This window comes from Bos indicus x Bos taurus, chromosome 19 (genome assembly GCF_003369695.1).
Source record: "Bos indicus x Bos taurus breed Angus x Brahman F1 hybrid chromosome 19, Bos_hybrid_MaternalHap_v2.0, whole genome shotgun sequence".
NCBI lineage: Eukaryota > Metazoa > Chordata > Mammalia > Artiodactyla > Bovidae > Bos > Bos indicus x Bos taurus.
In genome coordinates, this window is record NC_040094.1 from 53764422 (window position 1) to 53791181 (window position 26760).

General features: G+C 56.3%; 1 protein-coding gene across 1 annotated transcript; it reads left to right on the forward strand.

The window, feature by feature from the left end:
* Window positions 1-19896: 19896 nt before the first annotated feature.
* Window positions 19897-26046, forward strand: CBX4 (chromobox 4). The gene is made up of 5 exons (XM_027518156.1): window positions 19897-20054; window positions 20203-20246; window positions 21395-21460; window positions 23548-23614; window positions 23861-26046. The coding sequence occupies exons 1-5, from the start codon at window positions 19986-19988 to the stop codon at window positions 25265-25267; spliced, it is 1653 nt and encodes a 550-aa protein (XP_027373957.1). The 5' UTR covers window positions 19897-19985; the 3' UTR covers window positions 25268-26046.
* Window positions 26047-26760: the final 714 nt, after the last annotated feature.

Below are 26760 nucleotides of genomic sequence, written 5' to 3' on the forward strand. Positions count from 1 at the left end.
ACTCTTAGTTATAGCATGTGGGATCTAGTTCCCTGACCAGGGATCAAACACTGGTCCCCTGCTTTGGAGTACAGGGTCTTAGCTGGTGGACCACCAGGAGAGGTGGTCCTCATGCCCTCTCCCCTCTCCCCACCAGTCTCTGCACTGGCCACCCTTGTCCTCTCCCAGGTGGACCCCCACCCGTGCTCCCAGCACCACTTCCCCCTGATCCTTAATGCCTCCTCTACCCCCACCCCCACACTCTCTCCTGCCATAAAACACACACACCTTTGGCTCCTACTGGCCGCTCCAGTCTCAGCCCTTCTTTCACGTTCTCTTAACGGACACTACCCTGACTTGGTCAGTGGTTGAGCATGCAGCCTGCGTACATGTGTGTGTGCTCGCGCATGCAGTCTCTCCCATCCTGCTCGACCTACGTCCATCTCAATGGAGACTGCCCATCCTCCAGCATCCCCCAAAAGAGAAGCCTCTCTTTCCATGCTTTTTAAAAAAAAAAACATTTTATTTATTGATTTAGTAGTGTTGGGGTCTTAGTCGCGGTACTTGGGATCTTCCGCTGCGGTGCATGGACTCTCTCCAGAGCACCTGGGCTCAGTACTGCAGCTGGTGGGCTTAGTTGCTCCCTGACAAGTGGGATCTTAGTTGCCCTGAGACATATCTGATCTTAGTTGCCCGACCAGAGATCGAACTAGCTAGCGTCCCCTACATGGCAAGGTGGATTCTTAACCACGAAGGAAGTCCCATCTTCTTTCCTTGCTTTTTGAAGAGTGACCCAGTCTAGAGCTTCAACCTGTTCAGGAATTCTGACAACAGCACAGTCCCTAAGGACTGATCATCCTCCCATTTCTGACTCTCCCAGATTCCTGGGAAGTGGGCCCCCTGGCATCCATTTCACAGAGAAGGAGCCTGGGGTCAGGGACCCCCACCTGTGGTCAGGGCAGAGACAAGACTCTGGCTCACGTAGTTCCTAACCATCCTACCACACAGCCTTCCTCACTGGCTACTGCTGACTGCCTGGTCACTTCACCTCCCACCTGCACATGACCATGTGCTCTCTCGGTGACCTCTCTGCTCTGCCGGTATTGCCCCATTCTGCTGATATTGTCCCCGAGGTCTGTTACCTCTACCCACACTGTCACCCAGTTCAGCAGGGATGCCTTTAGCCTGTGCTGTTGCAATAATCTGCTCTTGTCTGCCTTTTCTTGTCCACCCCACCCTCTGTTCCCAATTAATCTCCTGAAACACTGTCAAGGCATTGATTGCGTCACTTGTCAAGTGTGGGGTTGCAGCTTGGCTGTGGTCAGCGTCTGGTGAGCTCAAAAAAATCCTTTGGAATTCTGAAGCCATTATCCCCGAAACTGTGTGTGAAGCTTGAGGCTTCTGCAGACAGAGCTGAATGTGAGGGACAGCCTGCTGAGGACGAGCCTCAGCAAACCTAGAGTAGGGTCGGACGGAGGGATCCTCCTATTGTTCTGGGGTGCAGCCCAGCAAACAGGCTGGGGTGAGTGTCCTAGGACTGCTGTAACAAAGGGCCACTCACTGGAGGGCCTGAACAACAGGAACTGCTCCTCTCACAGCTCTGGCGGCCAGAAGTCTGAAATCAAGGTGTCAGCAGGGCAGGGCTCTCTCTAAAGTTTCCTGCCCCTTTCAATTTCTGGTGGCCTCCAGCAAGCCTTGGCATCCTTGACTTCTAAATGTATCACCCCAAAGTCTATCTCCATCTTCATGTGACTTTCTCCCCAGTATCTCTGTGTCTGTGTCCAAATCTCCCTCTTCTTATAAGGAATCCAGTCATAGGGGGTTAGGACCCACTCGAACAATCTTGTTTCAAGTATATCGCATTTGCAAAGATCCTCTTTCCCAGCAAGTTCCCATTCTGAGGTTCTGGATAGAAATGAAATGGGTGGGGTGGACTATTAAACTCAGTACTGTGACTGCCCCAGCGATAAACCAGGAGGATCCAAATGAGGCACACAGGCACAACCAGCAAAGTGCCAGGAAAGGAAGAGGCTGGAAAAGAATCAGAGGAGAGTGGAGCTCCTGAGTGGAAGGCAGAGAGAGGAGGAGAGAGGATAGAAAACTGTGGAAAGAGGCCAGAGGAACGAGGACAGAGAGAAGCTGCCAGGGACAGACATCCTGGGGGCAGAGTTTGTGCCTGGAGGCTGGAGGTCAGCACCCACCAGGACTGCCTATCGATGTCACCATCCCTGAGAGGAGGAGATGTCTCTATCTCCAACAGATTAGGCATTTTTATCCCAGGCATCTGGATGCAGTGAATGGAGGCCCTGCCCAGAGTCCCAGAGATTCACAGCTCGCTGAGCAGCTGACGGCCACCAGCCCCACAGGAGACACATGCGCAGAACCATCCTCAAGGACGAAGCCCCATAATTACCTTCAGCTGCCAGCAAACAGCATCCACATGAATGATAAGCAGACGCTCACGGCCCCTCCTGGGTCTACTCCAGGCAGCATCCCACAGACACCTCGGAGGTGCACCCTGTCCTGCTGATATCAGTGGCTTCCTACCTATAACAGAAGCCCAGACCAAGCACCCAGGAAGAAGACACCCTTCTCCAAAGAAACTCCAGCTCCAGCTGCCCCCTGCCAGCCAGCCAGTCTCCTAGGCTGTTGGAAAACTGCTGTGTCCCAGGAAGGCAACTTTGAAGTGAGCCGAGTGTACAGGGGACACATTATTGATGTGAATGTCCCATCCCACAGGTGTCTGTGAAGGCCACTACCCACCCTGGCTCTGATCTCACTTTTTAAATCAACCTGGGTGGGCCTCCAGGGGAAGGTGGGCTGGAGGCAGCATTCTTGGTGGGCACTTGCTTTGGCCCAGAGGAAGCGCCCTCGCCAAGCCTGATACCAAGCCTGACCACACTGAGCACATAAATGACGACATGACCCCAGACACTGGGTCCAGCCACTGGCCTGCCTCAGGCCTGCAGGGCTGTGAGGGACATAAACCAGGGACAAATCATAAAGCTCTCACAGGTCAGATGCCAGAGGGGTTTGCTCAACTGGGATTTGGGAGTTATCACATCCAACCCCAAGCCTGCTGTGTAATATGGGGCCACAAAGCCTCATGTGGCCTTCGAGAACATGAAATTCACCCAATGCAAAGGAGAGGCACCCAAAGTGCAAAATCCTAGCCCAATGTCCCAGACTAACAACAACAGACATAAGGTCAAATACTTCATTAATAACTTTTCATTGGCCACAGGTTGAAGTATTTTGGATATGCTGGGCTAATACACTAAATAAATTTTACCTGTCTCCTTTTTCTTCTTTCACGTGGCTACCAGAAAACATAAAATTACAGACATATCTCCCATGATATTTCTTTTGAACCGAACTGCCCTAGACCCTCACGATAAACAGAAAAGTCCAGTGGCCCACCTGACCCTCACAGAGCAGCCTGCCTGGCCACCTGCTGAGTGACACTGAGCGTGGGCTCCTCCAATCCTGCGAAAAACGAGGAGTTTTGTAAGATCCTCAGTACCCAGTACCGCGACAAACCCTGTAAAGGCATTTGGGCCTGAAATTCAGTCCTAGAGGTCAATGGCACTGTTTGCTTCACATGGTATGCATTCCTTCAAAATGAATCGCCACATGCTTGCCTGAGTGCCTGCTAGGGACACGGGAGATGCTGAGGAATTGCAGACTTGTCCCACCAGCTCCAAATTTATAGTCAAGCGGGGAGATAAGACCTGCTTGTGCACAGACACGAAAGCGTTACGTCACCGTCCCACACCACGTGTTGAAGTGTCAACACAGAGCTACAGATGTGAGGGCCGTCAGAGGGAGCACAGGGTCTGCATGTCCCCCTCATGGGGGGAGGGGCAGTCTGCAGAGTAGACAGTACTGTGCCGGACTGCCTGGCATGCGATAGGCAGCCATCAGAAGCACAGACCTTGGGTAAGTGTTTGCAACCACAAGTCTGGCACGTAGCAGCTGCATGAAGCTATTTAGTCAGTATCTGAGCCTCAGTTTTCTCATCTGTGAAATGGAGATAAGGTTACCCGTTAGGGCTCTCAGGAGGAACCAGCATGCAAGCGAAGGGTCTCATGCCAATCCTGGGATGAAGGGAGTACAGGAGTGCTTGGTAAATCTTTGTCCTCTCTCTGCTTGCCCCAGAAGAGAAGGAGCAAGGCCTGAACAGGCCAGGGCCTGAAAGGAAGTGAGGGAAGACTGCCCATCTGTGACAGGGATCCCCAAAGAGAGCAGGGTGACAGATGGGGGAGAGGAGAAAGGGTTAGACTGCATGTGTGTGCCAGGGAAAACCTCTGGTGCTCCAGTGAGAGGAATGGGGTGATTCAGATGAGAATAAGTAATGAAAGAGAATCTGAGGGACTTACCTGGTGGTCTAGTGGCTAAGACTCCATGCTCCCAATGGAGGGGCCTGGGTTTAATCCCTGGTCAAGAAACTAGATCCTACGTGCCGTGACTGAGACCCAGTGCAGCCAGATAAATACATTTTTTTAAAAAAAGGAAGAAAGAAATGGGAATTTGAGAATTTGGGGCACATTGGGAGGGAAGACAAGAAGCAGGGAGGCCAGAGCCACAGTGCTTGCCATAAATCCAGACATTTGGAGATGAGGGTGGGACCCAGGGCTGGAGCCGTGGGAAGGGAAAGACTGGTAACAACCCCAAGAGGTATATCTTTCCAGACCTTTCCCTTGGCACATGTGTTTAGGGGGAAACTGTGGTGTCATAACAGCATCATGCTGTCTACTTAGTGACACTCATCATATCTTGCCCTTGTAGGGACATTTGGTGGAAGCAAAGGACAGCTCTTGGGATCAGAGTCCTTCTTCTGTGAGTCTGGCCCTGAAAAGGGGGACCTCTCATGTATAAAATGGATTATAACAGGGCCCTCTCATGTATAAACTGGATTATAATGGAGCTGACAGGCTGGGCATGTCAACTGTGTGAGAAGACATACCCCAGCACTCAGCCCACAGCAGGAGCACAGACTAGCAGTCCTTCTCTTTCTACCAACAAGAAAAGGACATGGGACTCTCATGCCAGGATCCCCCTTGGCCAGCAGAGTAATGGAGAAATGAGGCTTTGTGGCAGACACACCAGACTCAAATCCTGGCTCCACCCCAAACTGAAGGGCTTGAAGGAGCAGTTTATTCTCTCACAGCTCTAGATCCCAGAAGTCAAAAATCAAGAGGTGGGCAGGGCCGTGCCCCCGCCTCCTAAGGTCTAGGGGAGGACCACCCCTTACCTCCTCCAGCTTCCGGAGGCCCCAGGCGTACCTTGGCTTGTGGCTCCATGATCACGTGGCATCCTCCCCAGATGTAAGGAGAACATCTTTGTGTATCTTCTCCTCTTCAGTCTCTTTTAAGGGCACTCGTCCTTGTATTTTATGCTAATCCAGAATGATCTCACCTGGACATATCTGGTGCCAGTGAGGGGCTACTACTCAACCCATATGCAAAGCACACTACCTCTCTTGCATATCATTACCTTCTCTTTGCCTCAGTTTCCCCACAGAGCCGAGGATAATACGACCACTTTATGTGGATAAGGTAAGAGTGTGTTCACCAATGTATGGCAAAAAACCACTACAATATTGTAAAGTAATTAGCCTCCAATTAAAATAAATAAATTAAAAAAAAAAGAATGTGTTCACCAGGACCCTGGCCCAGAGCTTGGTGGGTCCAAGTCACCAAAGCCACCTCTGTCTAGTCCTCAGCCCTTACTACCTCTCCCGGCTCCACCTTCTCAAATGATAAACTCCCTGATAATGGGAACCTGTGTCCGTTTAATTCACTCCAGTCCTCACCACAAACCCCAGGCCCTCCTGAGGCTGGTCACCAGGTGTACTAGGTGTGAAGACCCAGGGCCTGGTCATGACTAGGGAATGAAAACGGCCTGTGGAGCACAACTTCCGGCTGGAAGTGTGGAGATGGTTGGGCGGGGCCACCGTAGGCAGGGGCCCAGCCCTGCTGCCACTGCATAACCAGTTAGAACCTTCCTTGTCTGTAAGTGAGGGACAGGGCGTCACCTCTCAAAATGAGCTGCCTGACAGTCCTGACATGCTGCCATCGTAGGCACGTAACCCAGTGGGTCCCTGGTCCCACACACAAGCCAAGAAGTGGCTCCCCTGGAGCTGGGTGGCACCCCAGTCCCCTTTTCATGGCCTCCTAGCCCCCTCCTTTGCTCTTCCAGCCAGGGCGGGGTATGCATTAGTCCAGCCCCTCCCAGGTGAGCCACCCACGCCACCCCCAAGTGTCCAAGGCAGGCGCTGGGCTTGGTGTTCAAAGACCCTCTTCACACGCAGTGACCCAAAGACCCAAAATTGACAACACAGATGCCAGAACCCTGACGCCAATTCTCAGAGAACGCCGGTCCCCTTCACACCTCTACCAAGACCCATCTCAGCTCTGCCCCTGCCCCCTGGGCCAAGACAGCTCATTTCCCTGCACAGAGGACTTCCTAGGGCCACATAGACCTAGTAAAGCATTCAATTCAAACTGAAAATAAAGGCCTGCTCCCTGTAATCCACGGTCATCCATTGAAGCCAGCAGGAACGGAGGAGCCCTATGTCTTGAGGACCCAGGAGTTCCAGGGGCTCCATGGGCCCTGAATGTGAGGCTTCTGGAGCTCATAACACCTGCTTCCACACCTCACTTGTAGTGAAGTGTGTAGCTTCAAGCTCACCTACCCACCAGTCAGCGTAACCAGCTTCCATGACCCCAGGCATCCTTGTCGTGAGCTAGGGTTCTGACCTGGGCTTGGTTGCCTGGGTGCCTCTCTGTCTTGACAGCAATCATGAAAACAATAAAAATAACAACCATAGCTAACATGTGTTGTGCCTTCCGCCTGGCAGGCGCTGTGCAACGCTTTGCCTATTGATCCAGGTAACCTCCAAGACTACCAACTGTTTTATCATTAGCCTCCTTTTCAGGATGAGGAAACAGGCGCAGGATGATGAATCAGTTGCTCAAGGTCACAGGGGGGAGGGAGTAAATGCCCCACCTCCACGCAGACCTATGCAGCCTGGTTCCTGGAGTCTGTGCCTTTAGCCCTACCCTCTATTTTTAGTGTTTAAGTCTTCAAATCCATGCTGCTAACAGGGGGAGAGATGGTACTTCTGTGATGCTGCTTAAAAGATGACCTGGTAGAGAACAGGTCATCCAGGAAAGCTAAGCACGCGACCCCTTCTCAAGGCTTGGGAACTTGCTCCGTATCTAGGCCTGACCTGGTTCCCCTCACTTCCCTGCTTAAAACCTCCAAAGGAATTCTACCCGATTAGAATCAAGTCCAAACTTGTCATCACAGCCACTAGGGCAAGGCCTGACCTTGTTCCTCTCACTTCCCTGCTTAAAACCGCCAAAGGACTTCTACCCAATTAGAATCAAGTCCAAGCTCCTCATCACAGCTGCTAGGGCAAACAGCCTTCATCCTTCTCTCATGTGCTCTCGAAGCCCAGTCCCCCAGCTCACACTGTCCCCGTGTCCTGCCTTCCTTCTGGTCCTCAGACACTCCCGGTCTGTGCTTGTCTCAGGGCCTTTGTACATGCTGCCCCATCTCTCTGGAGCAACATGCACCCCCCCCTCCATCTTTACATAGTTGTCTCCTCATCATACAAGTCTTAATTCACCTGTGACTTGCTCAGTGAGGCCTTCTCTGACTACCCACCCCCTGCAATCTGAAGCATACTTTATACAAACACACTTATAGAACAAAACAAAATAAAAGGATAATTCTTTCCCACCAGCAAGAGGAGGGCCAGGGTTGGAGTTGGACCAGCCCCTCCGTGGGTTTAGCAGATACGGAGGCCAGAATATATGGACACAATAATTCTAGGACACAAGGTCCCCTAACAGGCTTGGAGGACAGAGAGAGCAGCATGGGGGCAATCCTGAGGATAATGGGGCCTTTGTATGGGGGCCTGGGCCCATCTACCTTTAGGACAATGACTTAGGGGGGTCTAGGATTCTGTGCCACCTACAAGAGGGAGCATCTTGTTTGGGGAGGAGAAGCCACAAGGATGCTGTACTAAAAGGACTTGGTTCACCATCCACAGGCCTTCCTTCGTTAAGATCCTATCAATATGGGACTTGCCAGTGGTCCAGTGATTAAGAATCTGCTTTGCAATGCAGGGGACACTGGTTCGATCCCGAAACTAAGATCCCACATGCTGTGGAGCAACTAAGCCCGTGCACTCCACAATTACTGAGCCTATGAGCTCTGGAGCCCAAGTGCCACAACTAGAGAGCTGGTGCACCACAACAAAAGATCCCTCATGACATCATCCCCAAATTAAGACCTAACGCAGCTAAATAAATAAACAACACATTACAAAAGTGCATTCTAAGAAAAAAAAAAAAAAAGATCCCATGAATATGCCAGGTGTCCCTGTGTCCCTCACCCACTCTGGGTCCTGCCATGGTGTCCTAGGATCCCAGTTCTTACTGTCACCTGTCCCAGGCCTGGGGTTCTCCTCCAGTGTCCTGGCCTTCTTTAGGGCTACAAACAGTTGAATCAGTGTCCTCAACCCCATTTCACTAAACATACTTCACTTACTTACATTAATCTAAATGCCTCCTCTGGGCTGGCCACAGTGTGAGTTGCTCATAAATGTTTAGGACTGTCACCTAAGGGGGTGGGGGTCAGGGTGGAATACGTGTGATTTTACTCATATAAAGAATGTGTATCATAGAATTTACAAATATTCTTTACAGTAAACTCTATAACCAATTGATTCACAGAATGCTTTCCTTGATTTTTTTCCCCAAACTCTTGGATCAGTGGCCAACATATGCTTGCCACTGATGAATGAGTGTAGTTCTGACAAGAATGTTAGTTGATATTGAAGCCAACCAGTAAAGTGAAAGGGAAACAACAAAGAAGTCAAACCTCACTGGTTCATAATGATGTGAGTGGCTTCTTCACTGAATCAGATAAGAGTTTTTTAATATCAAAATAATATTCCTTCAATTTTTTGTGGCATTCACAATGTAATGGCTACAGACAGGACATGCTTTTATTTATTTTTTTTTAAGGACATGCTTTTAAATTTAACCTGTATCATTAACATTTTTTTCCATCACTTTCTTAAGTCTAGACAACCAGTGAAACAGTAACACAAGATGTGATTTGCAGTGTTTGCCAATTTCTGTGATGTAAATACTCCCACCACAGCTGATTTCAAGCTGCTGGCAGAAAGTCACTGAACAGGGAACTGGGACAAGAGGCCCAAGAGCCACCGTTATCCAACATTTCCACCATCAGATACAATAGAAGTGAATCACCCCCAAAAACATGGTAAGCATCAAATGGAGTGAAATCATTAGGAAGAAATGAGTTTTAAGCATGTATTACCTTTGTAGTATAATCTATGTCATTATAAACTTAGTTAATTTTTTTAAAATTTGGCTGTGCCAGGTTTTAGTTGCAGCATGTGGGCTCTTAGTTGCCAGGTCTTAATTGAGGCATGTGGGATCTTTTTTCATTTGCAGCATGCAGATCTTTAGTTTTGGCATGTGGGATCTAGTTTCCTGACCAGGGATTGAACCCAGTCCACCTGCACTGGAAGCACTGAGTCTTAGCCACTGGACCTCCAGGGAAGCCCCTGTTGATAATTTTTAAATGAGGGGCCCTGAATTTTTGTTTTGAAAACTGGACAAGCAACCCACTGGACATGCCTGGTGAAGGACAGCAGGTCTAGTGCATTGACTTGCTTTGTGCCATTCCAGGTCACCCATGTGGGAGAAGAGAAACCCAGGTTTCCTGACTAATGTGTCCCCAGGAGAAGGACATGCTGGTGGGCCTTCTGTCCCAGGAGACTCCTGTCCAGCTGGGATCCTGTCTGCAGTGCTCCAGGCCATGCAAGGAGGGCCAGAGGCTGGCTGTTTTGACAGAAAAAATTCTGTCCACTGGATAAGACTGTTCAATACTCTATTGACAGATTCACCTTGGCAACCTAAAGCCTGCTCTTCCAGAAGCACCTCTCCCTCACTGCCTGTCTTTGGTCTTAAAGGCACACCTCCCTCTCCTCCCAGCTGGTGCGGGACCCAGGGGGAAGGGGTCAGGCCGAGCACTGGGTTATGACATGAGCAGATGTTGGGGGAACTCCTTGTGTCCAGCCAGAAGCCCCAGTTCCACTCTGCATGGGGACCTCCTCCTTTACGTCTTCTATTCCATCCCAGGAGATTGACAAAGAAGCCTTGGCTCCCTGGGGTTGGGGTGATTGAGGCAAACACTCTACCTTAACCCTTCTATTCTCTAGAAGGTGGGCTTAGGAACCCTGGAGTGGCAGGAACAGGCACTCTTCTGTGGGGTTGGAGGGTCTGAGTTTAGGGGGAAACTGCTGGTGTGCAGCATGAAAAACCAGGCCTCTAATGAGCGCTGTGAAAACAGCATAATCAATGCGTCTGAGAAACAGCAAGTGCCAGCTCTGCAGACTTTGCAGACACTGGCCTGGCCCTTCTGAAAGCCAGAGCTGCCCCAGCGCTGGGACCTGTCCTCCAGGATACACACAGGTCCCACGGAGGAGCACAGGGCTTGTTTGTCATTCCTGAACGATGTGCAAATGCCAGTCAGAAAGGAGTCAGGCTGAGAAGCAAGTGGGAAGTGACCAGGGGACAAATTACCCTTGGTTCAATAGCTTCAACACCCACAGCATTGCATCTGGGTCCATCTGTCTGTCTGTCAGTCAGGGCCTACTGGAGAAAGAAGGCAGAAGGCAAGCTGTAAACTTGCCTGTAAACAGGAAAGTATCACTGCCAGTGGTGGGTAACTGAGAGGGAGATGAAGCAGTTGTATCAGCAGAATGTGTGGGAGAAAGCAATCCCCAGCTACTCCATGCACAGAATAGCTGTAGTTGGTTTTCAAAATTCTGAGAAAGACCTCTCTCCCACCGAGGTTTCTGCGGCAGCATTTCTCTGGTCTTGTGCAGTATTTCTTGGCTCCCATGGCATTTGTTTTGATCTCCAGGCCAAAAAAGAAACTTATAATCCCTAATAAGTTTAAAAAGAAAAGGACCCTTTCTCTATATGGATATTCTTTCATGAGACTCTGCCATTTCTTTGGAATCAAAGAAAACATCAGTGTCAAGCAAGGAGGTGGGGGTGGGAGGCACAGGTCCATTTCTGAACCTTTCTATCTGAATCCGTCAAAGAATACAAAATCACCCCATTATAATCATTACTGTCAAATCACAGGCAATCAACTTGCTGACACAGGCCAGATGGACATCCGGGAGGAATCCATAGAGCCAGAGCTGGTTCTGAGCCCTGCAGAACTGAACCCTTTAAATCAAAGAAGGAAAAAAAGGCAGCCCTTGTGTTTTTATTTCCTGGTGTTCCCTGTTACTTTGACATGTTTGTTTGTTTGATTTTTTTCAGGAGAGTCAGACAGAAACCTGAACTCCAAACCGAGGAGAAGTGGCCCAAGAAGATAGAACTGCATAGAGATAGAAGGCCACACGTGAAGATCAATGTTCTGAACTCCCCAGTGCCATCAACCCAAAGCCAACAACTGAGGCAACTGAACCCATCCACAGAGACAGCTGGTAACTCCCATTCACCAAATCTCCCCAGAGATGCCATTCTTGGAAGTTCTCCCAGAAGCAGGACCACATTCTAAGAGCCCTGGGCGCTTTTGCCTTTTTGGACTCCTTTCTCCATTAAAAAAAAAGAAAGTATTAAAAATTATAGTTTATACTGCATTGGTATAAAGATGAACATATTAATATTCTACATTAAAACATTTTCTTGAACTTAAGCTTTTTTCTTTCTGATTTTAAAAGAAATTATATATACATAGCAGAGAAGGCAATGGCACCCCACTCCAGTACTCTTGCTTGGAAAATCCCACGAATGGAGGAGCCTGATGAGCTACAGTCCATGGGGTCGCATCGAGTCAGACACGACTGAGCTACTTCACTTTCACTTTTCACTTTCATGCACTGGAGAAAGAAATGGCAACCCACTCCAGTGTTCTTGCCTGGAGAATCCCAGGGATGGGGGAGCCTGGTGGGCTGCCGTCTATGGGGTCGCACAGAGTCGGACACGACTGAAGAGACTTAGCAGCAGCAGCAGCAGCTATACATAGAGTGGAATATAATTCAGCCTTAAAAAGGAAGGAAATTCTGACACATACTAACAACATGGATGAATATCAAAGACATTATGTTAAATGAGGTAAGCCAGACACAAAAGGACAAACACTGGATGATTCCATTTACATAAAGAACAAAGCAGTCAAATTCACAAAGACAGAAAGTAGAACAGTGGTTGTCAGGGACTGGGGGGAACAGAAGGAGGAGCTGTCGGTTAATGGTTAGAGTTCCAGTTTGTGAAGACGAACAATTCTGGAGATGGATGGGGGTGATGGCTGCACAACAATGTGAATATACTTAATGCCACAAAACACTTAAAATGGTTAAAATGTTAAATTTTATGTTTTTACACATGTACATAAATATATGTGGTATATTTTACCACAATTTTAGGGCTTCCCTAGTGGCTAAGATGGCAAAGAATCTGTCTCCAGTGCAGGAGACCTGGATTCGATCTCTGGGTTGGGAAGATCCCCTGCAGAAGGGAATGGCTACTCCTTCCAGTATTCTGGCCTGGAGAGTCCCATGGACAGAGGAACCTGGCAGACTATAGTCCATGGGGTCGCAAAGTGTCAGACATGAATGACTGACTAACACTAACTACAATTTTAAAACAACAAAAAGAAATTAGAATACTTTTGTGGACCCCTAAGAGTATTGTGGGCCCTGGCACTGAGCCTTCCCAGCCTTATAGAGAAGTGACCCTACCCAGAAGCACACAGCTGGCTGGCTTGTGTGGGCCCACTCACGCCCTTCATTAACCCCATATTCATATAGCCACCCTCCCCATGTTCCTTCTTCCATCAGTCTGCTATGCTATGCTAAATCACTTCAGTCGTGTCCGACTCTGTGCGACCCCATAGACGGCAGCCCACCAGGCTCCCCCGTCCTTGGGATTCTCCAGGCAAGAACACTAGAGTGGGTTGCCATTTCCTTCTCCAATGCATGAAAGTGAAAAGTGAAAGTGAAGTTGCTCAGTCGTGTCCGACTCTTAGCGACCCCATGGATTGCAGCCTAACAGGCTCCTCCGTCCATGGGATTTTCCAAGCAAGAGTACTGGAGTGGGGTGCCATTACCTTCTCCATCCATCAGTCTAAGCCCAGAAAAAATGAAATACAGAACTTTATTTGGGACTTCAGTGCATAGAAATAATCTTGACACATTTCAATTCAGCTCCTGCCTTTCTCAAGGCTATTGTCTCCATCGGAGGAGAGGACTTGAGGTCCCTTCCCCCTTCCCAGAACATCTCTTGAGGTTTTATTCTCTCTCCCAGTCAGCAACCAAGGGGAGTATCCCTTACAAGGAAGGGTCAGGGCACTTTTAAGAGGTGGCATTTGTCAGCCAAGACAACATTTTTTTAATTTTTTACTGAACCTCAGTTTAAGGAAGAGAGTTCCTGGTGGGGTTTCTACTCTATCCCCTCACCGCCCCCACCCCAGGTCCTACATGAAGCCAGCTGGCTCTCTAGGGAAATCTGCACTGTAATATCAGTTTACTTCTTATTGGCCCTTTGATAGCAGATAAGGGGCTTTGTGATGCTCTTGATCTGAGATTCCTTTAAAAACCTCAAATCAGAAAAAAAAAAAAGTATATCTTCTCCTCCTGTCGACTTCTCTCTGTGAGTGAAAGGGCACTGAGCAAGGGGTCGGTTTGGGAAACAATGGCCTTGACCACTGAGCAGTGTTTAGTCCTGAGTGTGCAGGGGGTGTACCTAAAGCTTAAAGTCATTCTGGTGCCGGTTGTTTCTGGTTGGGCAGGCAGCAGCCTCGCAGCCCAGACGGAGTGAGGGGAAGGGGTGGGGCTGTGCCAGAAGCAGGGGGCGCGGGGCTCCTCTGCTCACCCCCTACATCAGTGAGACCCGCACTTCGCCCCACGTGTACATCTCCATCCCATTCCGGGGAAGGTGGGGCTATGGGGGCCGCGGGAACTGGGCGGAGGGCTGCCAGCTCCCGGCAGGCCCCAGCTGCCAGCCAGCCCAAGGGGAGCCCGCCCCCTAGGGGAGGGCGTAGCAAGTGCAGGCTCCTCGGTGCCCCTGCCCCGGCCCCGCCCAAGCACCTGGAGCAGGCAGGTGAGGCCGCTGCCGGGGTCCCCCGGGACCGAAGGGGACTCTTTGGGGGTCCTCGGGGACAATCACAGGAAGCGATCCTCCGGAAGAAGCTGGACAGGAGGACTTCTTGAACAAACCTGGGGGTTCTTTCTGGAGGTGGGGTCGCAGAGATACCTACCGTTTTCTACCAGGATTCAGGAGGGCGGGGCGAGGAGGAAATGGACTAGGTGACCACGTCCGACGACCTTGTAGTCGGGAGTGGGGGTGGGGTGGGAACGTGGACGCGGAGAGACCAAGTTTCAGGGCAGCCAGATTCAGCTCCGGAAGTGGCCAAAGCCGGCCCCGATACCGACAATACAGGATTTGGAGGGGGGGTGGGGGTGCCCGAGGCGTTACCACCCGCCCCCAGTCCTTGGCCCCCGCAGCACAGGCAGAACCGTGCTCTGGCTGGGCCCTCCCGGCCGCCATCCCACGGTCACCGGATCCCTGAGCACCCCCTCCGTTCTCCCTTTGATCCTGCAGGGACACCCCCGCCCCAGGTGTCCAGCGGAGCTTGCGGCGCTCCGGCCCCTGGGGATCGATCGGCTGGCTGGCGACGCGCCGCCGCGGCTCCGGAGCCACCGCCCCCTCCCCCACCCTGGCTACGCAGGACGCGGCCTCGGAGCAGCGTCCTGGCGGTTGCGGGCCGCGGCCGGACCCGGCTCCAGGCCAGCCGCGAAGGCGGAGACCGACCGGCTCCTTCCGATCGCTCCGGCCTCGCCACTCCTGGGTTGGCTGGGACGATGAGGGGGAGGAGAGCGAGCCCAGCTTCCCCGGCCGCGGCGCTCGCCACCCCACCCCCGCTCCTCCTCCGTCGCCAACTACCCACTCCTGCGCGCGCTTAACCCTCAGCGCGCCGCGAGGCCGGGACGGGGGCGCGCACTGGGCTGGGGGGAGGGTGGGGTAGCAGTTACGCTTCGGCTGACTACAACTTCGGGGTGCGCCTGGAGATTTTAATTTCATTCCGGGGTTTGCTGCAGCAGCTCTTGGTTGGAAAAAGGAAAGAAAGAAATCTGCCTTGTGTGTGGGCCCCGCAGGGTTTGGGGGGCGCAACGGAAGCACCCGAGAGCAAAACGCAGGGGCGAGTGTAAGTGGGGAGAACCTCGTAGGCACTGGAGACCTGCGGGGAGTCCTTGGGCAAACGAACCCCAAATGAAGAACACACAGCGCGCAGAGGCCGTTGTGTGTGCGCGGCGGCGGCGGCAGGCGGTGGAAGAGACACCAAAGATCATATTTGAAATGTGGATCCTGAGGGCGCCTATCTCCAGGCGGGCGGGAGCCCTGCGACCGAGCTTGGGACCGGGGCTGAGTGGGCTTCTCCTAGCGAAGAACCTGGGAAGCTGCCCTGATGTTGGGAGGGGGTGGACCAGCCGACGTCGTAGAAAACGACGCGTCCCGCTTCGGCCCCGGCGACCCCCGCGTACCGCAATGCGGAGGCGCGGCCCTGCGGCGGTCAATGTGGCCCCAAGGCTTGCCCCAAGGGGCCACGACCTTGCAGCGCGCCAGATCCGTTCCCCGACCGTTCACCCTGCCTGGCCTTCCCACCTGGAACCCCAGCTCCAGCTCCAAGCGGCTCTCTGCAGACGGACGCGGGGGCGTCAGGGGCTTCACCACCGAAATGAAAGCCGATCCTTGGCGGGCCGTGCGACAATGAGCAGAAACATGGGTGTGGGGCCTCAGAGGGCGGAGGGGCGCCCTTAGGGACAAAATCATCATCTCTCGGAGAAGGTGCACGGGGCAGCCTTCCGGATCCCACACAGCCTCCCTGGTCTCCTCACCGCCATCAATAACAACACCCCCCCCACACACACATACACCGTCCCACCAGGCCAGCTCCCCCAAAGCCAGCGCTAAAATGCAAAATTACATATGCCAGAGCTGAAGTCAAAGACAGGTTCCCCTACTAAGAACAGAAGAGAGAAATGAACTCTATGGTCAATGCCTGGGCAGATTTTGTAGACATTGCTAGTAAATTCTCCCTCAGCTACTCAAAATCCACGTCGGGGAGCCTAAAAAGTCACACTAAGTAGAGGGCTTTCTTAGTGGGGGACTAGCTGGGGAAGTCTCAGGCGGCCCCTTCCGGGCAGAGCCCAGACCGGGGCTTCGTGGGCGGGTGGTGGCATCTCCTGGCACAGAGCATCCATTCAGAGAGAGTTTCTTTAAGAAGTCGTTTGTTTCCCTGAGTTGACATGGGTCAGGCCCCTTGGGGATCCGAATTGTCAGTGACCACCCTCGGGTCCAATGCCGTTAAATTTTTCCAGGCTGCTCCAGGGTCTGCTCTTCCGGCCCTCTGCCCTCGGGCGGGAGCCTGAGCTCCTCAAGAAAGCACCGCTCCTCTCTTGGGGCCCTTGAGGGCCCCTAGGGGCCCCAGCCCGAGGTGGCACCCAGAGGACTTCTGCCCTTCAGGGGAACCAAGGTGTGCGATCTGCCTCCGGCTGGAAGAGGGCAGCATCAAAAGCGCAGGCCGACGACCCTTCTCCGGGATTCCCCGTGGGCTCGGGATATCCCGGGTTGGAGGCAGGGGCCCCAGCTGAAGGCTCTGGGAATCCCGTATTTAGAGCTCCACTTGTCTGCGACTCCCTCGGAGGGGCCAAGACCGGGTGGGATTGTAGGGGAGGCCCCACGGGAGATTTTCCAGGAGAGGCTTGCAGGGCACAGCGGGGGAGCTTCGAGGGCTCACCGTTCCCCACCCTTCAGTTTCTGTCCCTTCCTTCTCCCTGTAGCCTATTCACAGCCCGGAGGACCTGAGCTTCACCCCACACCCGCCTGTAGATGAGCGGTGGTCTAGGGCCGGTCTACGAGACAAGGCTCCGGCTCTCTCGGGGAGTCGGCCTCTCTCCACGTTGGCCCACCCACCGCCAGGACGAAAGAAACAACCACGCGAGTTCCCCGGTTCGGCTTGTGTATTTCGGTCACTTTCCAAGCCGGGAGCGGGGGCGGCCGGGGACTCCCGGGGCTTCCGAGGAGCTTCTGGGCGTCCCCTCCCGAAGTGTTGGGGAGACTGCGGCTGCTCGCATGGTCACACCGGCAGCTCCAGAAAAGACCCGCCGTGTTGGCCGGTGGGAGCCACCCATCCTCCCTAGCTCGGCAGCAGAGCCAGCTCGGCTCCTGCGCAAATTCGCCGTCGGGGCACCGGGTGCCATCCCGTGGCCCCCGAGATCCCGAGCGGGGGCCCCGGAGGGGCGCGGGCAGAGCGAGCTGAGCCGTTGCCCGCGGAGTCCGACGCCCCTGGCGGCGCGGAGGCTGTAGCGGCCGCTCGCCCTCCCTCGGCGCCCCCCTGCCCGGGACGCCTCGGAAACACCCATTGGAAAAAATTTTCGGGGGGTTTTCTAGGGAGGGGGCGGGCGGAGTGTCGGGAAGCTCAGACCCTCCCTGGACGAAGGGACTGTCCTGGACGAGGTCGCTCCAGATCTCCCGACAGACTGACATTGCCGACGGCGTGGCCGTTTGGTAGGCTCAGTTCGGAAGAGTGACTGTCGCGATGACAGCGCTTCCTCCTCCAACTTCAGGGACCCTTCCCCTTCTACGGTCAAGTTGTCCCACACGAGAGCTCCTCGTCCTGGACACGAGGGTCAGGAAAAAGCTCAAAACACAACAGGAGGAGGAAAACCTTTTCCTGCGTCCCCCTCCCAGCTTCTATAAACCCAGAGAGCCCCCTTTCCCCAGGACTACCGGAAGGCTTCGCCCCCACCCAGGCAGGCGCGCCCGCCAACACCTTCTCGGGGAAATCTTGTGTTTGTGCCTCAAGCTTGTAAGAGGGCAGTCGCTGCAGACCGAGCCCCTCTCTGGGGCAGCCAGAAAGGGATCCCCGCGACCCCCCCCCCAACCCCTCCAGGCTTGGGCAGCGGCCGCCAAGACAGCAGAAGCCGCCCAGCCACGGGAGCTGCGAGGTGGTGGTGAAATGGTGGAGTCCATGTGTGCGTCCTGAAACACCAGACCATTTCCAGGCTTCTCCTGGATTCCTGGGAGAAAAGGAGCCCAAAGCAGGCTTTGGGGGGTTCGCTTCCGCACCTCGCCCCTCCCCCCGTCCGCTCGAGCCCCGGCGCAGTCCCCACCCAGCATTCCGGGACTTGTGTCAGGGCGGGAGCGGAGACCCGGATGGCTCTTTGCCCGCCCCCCTCGCTCGTTCCACTCTCGCTCGGCTTTTGCTCCTTTCCTTTCTTCCACGGACGCTCAGCCAAGAGATTGCGCAAGCTTCCTGCTGCCGGTCCTTCAAGGGCCCGGAGCCTGGGGCCCGGACACACCCCCGTGTGCGCGCACCCCTGCCCCTGTCACTCGGGTCGCTCTGCCCCCTCCTAAGGTGCCCCCCATTCTCACTCCGACCCCACAGAGCTTGCGGCCCCGCGGGCGGCGCCCTCGGGAGGCCGCGTGGGGCGCAGCAGCTCCCCCAGCCGGACGCCGAAGCTGCACGCCGGAACGCGCCGTCTCGCCGCCGGAGGTGCTAAACTTCACACTCGGTGGCTACTCCAGCAGGATCGGAAGGGCCTCGGCTCGGCCGTGGCTGCCGGCCGGGGACCAGGGAGCGCGAATTCGTAACCAGCGCTTGGCTCCTCGGCCATTCCATTCGCCTCCCTTTCGTGCGGCCCCGCTGTGCCCTGTTCAGTTTCAACCCTTTCTTGGCCTTCCCTGCCTTCTCTTTTCGAAGCCCTTCCCGGGACCCCACCAAGTCCTCTCGGGCCCCCAAATAGACCTGGACATCCTCTTCGTCCCCTCTTTGTCCTCCCTGCCTCACGCCGTGTTGGCCGCGGGGTGGGGGTGGAGGGTTGCTGCTGGAAAGTGGACCTCCCACCCTCGCCCCGCCAAAGACAGGACTGAGGGTAAATCAGGAGCCCAGCAGGATTCGGGGAGGGATCGAGAACACTTTGGTAGGGTTCCTGAGCTCTAGGGCTCCAGGCTGGCTGCTCCTCTATCCCCTTTCTCCTCTCGGCGCTCTTCTCCCTGGCGATCCTTTGCACCCAGTCCTCTCTCTCCTCCCTATTCTTTCTCTTCCATTCCTCGCCTTCCTAAATGCCCTCAGCCTCGTGGGGCGGGGCCAGGCGGGGCGGCGGGACCCGGGGGCGGGGGTGGGGGGGTCCTCGAGCTGCCCCGACTCCGATTCCGCCCCCTGCCGGCGACCCCCTGGGAGTCTGCACATGACGCAATTCGGTGCAAATGGAAACTGCAGTGGATGCTCCCGTGGCCCCCGGCAGGGGTCCCCGGGCAGTGCACGCTGAGAATGAGAGGCGAAGGGGGCAGGCCAAAACGCTAGGCCGCAGGCGAGGGGTCGCAGCCAGACCCTCGCGGCCCCGCCATGCTCTTCACCCCCGCCTCGGCCCCCCGCCGACACACCTCTCTCCGGCCCGGTCCCGTTCCCTCCCTCCAGCGTCCTTCTCCCAGGCTCTACGATCCCTCCCCCTGCACCTCCCCGACGCCCTCCTCCTCCTGGCCCCCTCCCGCGCCCTTCCTCCCCCCCGCCCCGCCCCGCCCGCCGCCCAGGCCCGGGGCCTCCGGTAGGCCGGGCTGCGCCAATCCCGGCCGCGGCCCGCCCCCTGACGCCGTACAGGGCCCGGCGAGGCCCCGCCCGCTGACGTCCGGATTTGCATGAGTTCTTGTGCAGCCGCGGCCCGGGCTCAGTTGTCTCAGCGAGCGCGAGCCGGGAGCTGGGGCGGGCGCGGGCAGCGGCGGGCGGCCGGGCTGTGCAGGACGAGTGGCGGCGGCGGCGGCGGCGGCGGCGCGGGCGGCAGGGGCTCCTCGGCCGGGGCGGCAGCGGGGCGCCGGCGGGAGCCAGCAGCGTCTGCAGCCGCGCCGGCCGCCCGCGCCCCGGCGCGCTCCGGTTCGGCCATGGAGCTGCCAGCTGTTGGCGAGCACGTCTTCGCGGTGGAGAGCATCGAGAAGAAGCGGATCCGCAAGGTAGGGCGGCGCGGGGGCGGCGGCGAGGCGGCGGGGGAGCGGCAGCCGGAGCAGCCCGCGGGGAGGCGGGGAGGGGGGTGGGGAGGCTGCGGGCCGGGGCCGGGGATCCCGCGGAAGCTGATGGAGTGCTGTCTCTTCCCCCCCTCAGGGCAGAGTGGAGTATCTGGTGAAATGGAGAGGCTGGTCCCCCAAGTAAGTAGCGGCCGAGGGGCGGGGGAGCCTGGTGCCGAGGCGCGGGGCTCCCGGGCTCCGGACCAGCCGGGCTGGTGGGGTGGTGGGGGGGAGCGGACGGGAGGCGGGGTGGAGGTGGGGTGGAGGGAGGAGGGGGTGGGGAAGTCGGTGGCAGGCACTGGGGAAGCCGAGCCGCCGAGCCCGAGCCCGGCGCCCTGTGTTGTACTCCGCTCTCCGGGAAATGCCATCACTAATTTATGCACTAAAAGGAGCCGGAGGAGCTGGAGAGACGCGGGGCCGAGCCGGGGAGGCCGGCGGAGGGAGGGAGGGCGCAGGCACTGACTGATGTGCAGCAGAAAATGGCTCCTTTCCCCTTTCCCTCCACCGAACGGCTCCATATTGCAAAACCAAAAAAAAAAAAAAATTAAAAAGCGACGAAAATGCAATTGTGTGCCTCTTCCCTCCTAGTGGTGCAGGGAGAGGAAGAAAAAAGGCAGAAAATGTTGGGAACTGTCACTGCGGCGCTTTTGGTGGGGAATTTTTTTTTTTTTTTTAATTTGAAATGCGAAGGCACCGGATGGAGACAGACGCGCAGGCACACGCACACACACTCTCTCTCTCACACACACACACAGAGGCATATTTTTGTGTTGCTGAGTATTTGGGGGTTGCTTGCCCGTGACAGCGGGCTCCAGGGCCGTGAGGGGGTGTGGGGGGGCCGCGTGGCTGACGGTGATCGGATTAGGGGTCAAATAGAGAATGGCTGAAGCCCTCGCGGAGACTCGGGGCTGGGGAGAGGAGGAGGGGACTGCGACTTTGCATTTTGGCTGCTTTGCACGCAGGATTCCTGGTGAGCAAAGTGGCTTTGGAACATGTCGCAGTAACATGCTTAAAATTCTTGACAACTGCAAAATAAACTGCTAGTTTCATTTTCCTTACCCCTCCCCTTTCTTCCTGCCCTTGTGTGTTTATTTTGACTTGGGGAGGGTGTATCAGGGACCGTGTCAGGCCTGCAGAAATTTACTCTCCACCCCCCACGTCCACAGCTAAATAGCTTTCAGTTCATGAAGACAGAGTAGGGCCTTATGTCATTCCCCACCTGGAGGCCACAAAGCTGGCTCGGTTTTTTTTTTTTTTACGCCGTGTCCCCCTCCCTTTTCCCTTGCAAGATATAACACGTGGGAACCCGAGGAGAACATCCTGGATCCCCGGCTGCTGATCGCCTTCCAGAACAGGTGAGCGTCCCCCAAGCACCCGCCGCCGGCAGCCGTGACCGTATATGGGAATGGGAGAGTGGGCCAGCGCTGCAACAGGACAGGGGGAAAGGGCCGGGAGGGGGATTGGCAGGAGTCCCCTCCCCCGGGTCTGAACAGGCACGACTGGGGCCTCGGCTCCTCTAACCAACGTCCTTGGCGGTTGCTGCAGCTTGGGGTGGGGGCGGGGCAGGCCCGGAGAAGGAGAGGCTTGTGTTTGGGGGAACTGCGGGAAGGGCGCTTGCGGGTGGCCCTACAGCTGCGCGGAGAAGTTGGGGCTGCGCCTCGGTTCCCTGCCGGCCCCCTCCCGTGGCTACCTTGGAGCCCCACCCCCGGAGCCTAGGTGTTGCTTTCCTGCTGCCACTGGCCGCTTGGCACGGGCAGCTCTCGGGGCAGCTCCAAGGGAGCTGGCATTGTGAAACCTCCGGACGTCACAGAACTGAACTTAACCTGTTGGGGACTGGAGAAAAGTTTACAAGACCTTAAGCCGGCACCCTCACTCCCCAGGGAGCTTGGGGTCGACCGGGGCCAGATTGTGTCTGGCACTGCGTGCCCTTCACATCTCCCACTAGGCTACTTGGTGGGTCTGGCCCCCATTCTCAGGGCAGGGGGAGCTTGGCCCACCGGTTGTGGGGTGGGCACTGCCTGGTGGTGGAGGGGTGGCTTCTGACGAGGGGTTCGTCGCGCGCACAGATGCTTGTCACGCTGCAGCTGCTGCAGCTGGATTCACCACCGGTGGCCGTGGTTCTCTGTTTCGGGAGGACAGAAGGGGGAAGGGCGATCGAGGAGGGGCGGAGCAGCAGGAGCCCGCGGAGCTGGGCCACACCGCGGCCTTCCATCCCCTCTCCCCCTTTTATTTTGCATTATTTCCTGTGGCGCGTTTGCCTCTAAAACTGTAAACTCTAGCCCCTTGGAAGGAGAGACCATCAGGGAAGTTGCTCTCCTGACGCAGGAGGGCGCCGAGAAGGGATCCTGCCCGGGTTCCACCTGGGAGTTCACCAGCCTGTAACCATGTCAGCGGCTGATGCCATGTTGCATAATGGGTCCCCGAAGATTTAAAACGCAGGCTGTTGCAATGCCATGCAACTTTGGAATCAGGCCCCAGCCGGGGCCCCAGGCATGACAGAATTCCTCTGGGTTAGCCCAAGGGTAGAGGGGTTGCCTAGGGTCTGGAATGGGCTGCAACTTTGGCCTACGCTGGAGAGGCACTCGCTTCTGCCATGGAGGGTTGGGCAGTGCTAGGACCACCCTCCCAACCTCGGATCATCCTCCACCAGGCTGCCAGCGAAAGCCAGACAGCTGTATTGACCAGCGCCACCGCCCACGGGCTTTATTAATAATTTGGAAATCAAGGGAAGCTGGGAACCCGGGCTTGTCGAGTAGGCGGTGCTTCTGTGCGTCTCCCCGCCCGGCAGCTCCGCCCCAGCCGTACCAGAGCTGGTTCACCTGGTGGCTGCGAACCTGGCCAGGCCCTGGCCTCGGTGTCCGGCCCCCGCCCCCAGCCCCTAATTGGCTCATTTGCCGCTGTGTAAACAAGGGCGCAGCCCCTCCCCCTGTTTAGTGCCTGGCCTTTAAGAAAACGAGTCCTCCCTTCTGCCGGCGGCACTCGTTATCTGAATCTTAATGAGGTCATTAGCATCCCGTGCCTCTGACGGGGAGGCACTCGGTTGACGCTCACCTCATTTGGACTTGGTTTTCATCCCCTGGACCCCCGAGCGCACTGCGTTTTGTGCAGGGCCATGGGCCCAAGGCTGTGGGCACCAGTGCCAAGCTGCCCAGTGTCAAGCTGCGGGCAAAGATTCAGGGCTGTGGGGGCCCCATTTCAGGTATGGACATCTGAGGTGGGAGAGCCCTTTGGAGAGGGCCCCTTGGGCAGATAAGGGTGGTGCTGCGGTAAAGTGGCACTCTGGAACCGGACTGAGGCGTCCAACTGACAGTAGAGGCAACCTTCTGTCCTGAGCCCTTGTTCCCTCTGGTTCTTGCTGGCTTCATGGCTCACCACAGTGGGGGCAGAGCCGGAGGGGAAGTGACTGAGGCTAACAGCCCTGCCCTCTGTTCCCTCTCCGCAGGGAACGGCAGGAGCAGCTGATGGGATACCGGAAGAGAGGGCCGAAGCCCAAACCGCTGGTGGTGCAGGTGAATACACTCCCGGGCCCCAGGGCCAACCACGACTTATTCCCTTGAGGTTGCCACCTGAGGTGCCTCCAGGCTTGGAAGTCGGGGGGAGTTTCTCTGAAGCGCCCAATTCCATTTCATCTTGACTTCCCACACCCTTCCCCGACCTGGTAGGGGCTGGGACACTCCTGATGCTGGAGGCTTGCTCTGGGGCTGGTCTTATCCCTCCTCTTACCTCTCCCTCCATTCCCACCCCGTCCCCCCCAGGTACCTACCTTTGCCCGTCGTTCCAATGTGCTGACTGGACTCCAGGACTCCTCCGCTGACAACCGCGCCAAGTTGGAGCTGGGCGGTCAGGGCAAGGGCCAGGGGCACCAATACGAGCTCAACAGCAAGAAGCACCACCAGTACCAGCCGCACAGCAAGGAGCGAGCGGGCAAGCCCCCACCGCCAGGCAAGAGCGGTAAATACTACTACCAGCTCAACAGCAAAAAGCACCACCCCTACCAGCCAGACCCCAAAATGTATGACCTGCAGTACCAGGGCGGCCACAAGGAGGCGCCCAGTCCCACCTGCCCGGACCTAGGCTCCAAGAGCCACCCGCCCGATAAGTGGCCCCACGGCGGGGGAGCCAAGGGCTACCTGGGAGCCGTGAAGCCCCTGGCCGGTACGGCCGGGGCTCCAGGCAAGGGCTCCGAGAAGGGTCCCCCCAACGGGATGACGCCGGCCCCCAAGGAGGCAGTGACGGGCAATGGGATTGGGGGCAAGATGAAGATCGTCAAAAACAAGAACAAGAACGGCCGCATCGTGATCGTGATGAGCAAGTACATGGAGAACGGCATGCAGGCGGTGAAGATCAAGTCCGGGGAGGCAGCGGAGGGCGAGGCGCGTTCCCCCAGCCACAAGAAACGGGCTGCTGAGGAGCGTCACCCCCCGGCAGACAGGACTTTCAAAAAGGCCGCGGGGGCGGAGGAGAAGAAGGCGGAAACGCCCTCCAAGAGGAGGGAGGAGGAGGCGCCGGGGACCGGGGACCCGCAGTCCCAAGATGCCGGCTCTCGCAAGCTCTCCCCGACCAAGGAGGCCTTCAGCGAGCAGCCTCTGCAACTCACTACCAAGCCGGACCTGCTGGCCTGGGACCCGGCCCGCAGCACACACCCGCCCTCCCACCATCACCACCACCACCACCACCACCACCATCACCACGCCGTCGACCTAAATCTCTCCCATGCGCGCAAGCGCTGCCTCTCCGAGACCCACAGCGAGCGAGAACCCTGCAAGAAGCGTCTGACGGCGCGCAGCATCAGCACCCCCACCTGCCTGGGGGGCAGCCCCGCCGCGGAGCGCCCTGCGGACGTGCCCCCTGCCGCCGCCCTCCCGCAACCGGAGGTCATCCTGCTGGACTCAGACCTAGACGAACCCATAGACTTGCGCTGCGTCAAGACGCGCAGCGAGGCCGGGGAGCCGCCCAGCGCCCTGCCGGTGAAGCCTGAGGCGCCCGCGACCGCGGCGGTGGCTGCTGCGCCGGCAACAGCGGCCGAGAAGCCCCCGACCGAGGCCCAGGACGAACCCGAGGAGCCACTGAGCGAGTTCAAGCCCTTCTTTGGGAATATAATTATCACCGACGTCACCGCGAACTGCCTCACCGTCACGTTCAAGGAGTACGTGACGGTGTAGCCGAAGGGCGTCGGAAGAGGAAGCGCTTCACCCTCTGGGGCTTAACACCTGGGGCCTGGGGACGGACTTCTCCTCTCTGCAACTGCGGGAGCTCCCCGCCCGGCCCCAGCGCGAAAACGGCCGAAGCCGCGGCAACCGCGTCCCTCTGCCGGGTCTTGGCTGGAGCGCCCGGCCCACACTGGCACCTTCCACGCCGTGCCTGCGGGTCTCGCCCTCATCTGCCGCACCCCCTCCTCTCGTGGACCTCCGGGACTGACAGGGCAGCCACTCGCGGCGGTCTAAGAGTTATAGTATTATATTTTAACCGTGCTAACTTGTCAAGTGCAGACTTTACTCCCGTTTGTACGTGGTGTTATATTGAAATGTATTGTTTGAGCTCAAAAGGCCCACCACCCCCTTCGGGCTGATATATATATATTTATTTGTAGGTATTTATATATTGAAATATAAAAACCTAGATTTATGGAGTTTCTTCTAGATCATGTTATATTCTATATCAGACGAACTATTTTCTGTTGGCCTTTCTACCCGTTCATTCAGTATTTCGGTTGATTTCATTTCCTCCCCTTCCAGGAACTGCAATACCAGTAACCTTGGTATATATTTTTTGATACTGTACACATGGATGTGTTGTTTCTATGTGCAAAACAAAAAAAAAAAGTTTGTTAAAAGGCTAAACGAGCTCTCTAGAAACTGCTGCTACTAGAAATGTCTAAACTATAAGCTTCCAATTATTACCTGCTTGAATGTAAATATTAAATGGAGATGTTGAAGGTGCACTTTCGCTGTTTGAGATTAGCTAAGAGGGAACGTCAGAGACAGGGGGGAGGGGGGTGTGGGCGGCGGCTGGACCCCCTCTCCGCACCCTACTTCCGCCTTAGGTCGGGCGGGGGGCGGGGGTTGGGGTGGGAGGACCTATCGCATCCTGCGATAAACTTTTGCAAAAGCAAAGTGAACTGGTTTCACGAGCAGAGGCGCCCGCACCCGGGGAGTGACCCCGCTCCCCGGAAGTCGAGAGGCTCTCCAAAGGAGAGGGGAATTCCTGCGGGGGGGCTGTGCTGGCGTCGCCCCCGCTCTCAAGAGTTTTCGGGCCTTGGCTGCCCACCGCGAGGGCAAACTCGGGATCTGCATAGTGGGGGGAGGGTTGCACGGGTGCTTGAGCTGCACGGAGACGTGGGTGGGGCTAACCCCCAACCCCCGCGCCAAGCCCACCCGGCACCTGCTGATTTTTGCCCCTCACCCCCCAGGACGCAACACACCCTGGCGCTGGCCCTGGTGCGGCAGGGGTGTTCCTTTCTAATAATCCCTGCCCGGTAGGGCAGGTTCCGCAAGGAGGGGACCTTCCCACCCTCTCCAGCGTCCCTCGCTGCCATCGCTGGCCCCGCCCCACCGAGGAAGCTGCCGAGGCTCTTTCTCTGCCAGGCTCTCTCCCCGGAAACCACCAGGCCAGAAGCCGCGACTGGAGGCGCCGCGAACGCGGCCAGGGCAGGGGG

What these genes read in the sequence shown, in the direction of transcription:
- CBX4 (XM_027518156.1), top strand. Translation starts at nt 19,986, where the DNA reads ATGGAGCTGCCAGCTGTTGGCGAGCACGTCTTCGCGGTGGAGAGCATC. An exon ending in AGAAGAAGCGGATCCGCAAG is followed by an intron (nt 20,055 to 20,202) that starts GTAGGGCGGCGC and finishes TCCCCCCCTCAG; the next exon opens with GGCAGAGTGGAGTATCTGGT. An exon ending in TGGAGAGGCTGGTCCCCCAA is followed by an intron (nt 20,247 to 21,394) that starts GTAAGTAGCGGC and finishes TTCCCTTGCAAG; the next exon opens with ATATAACACGTGGGAACCCG.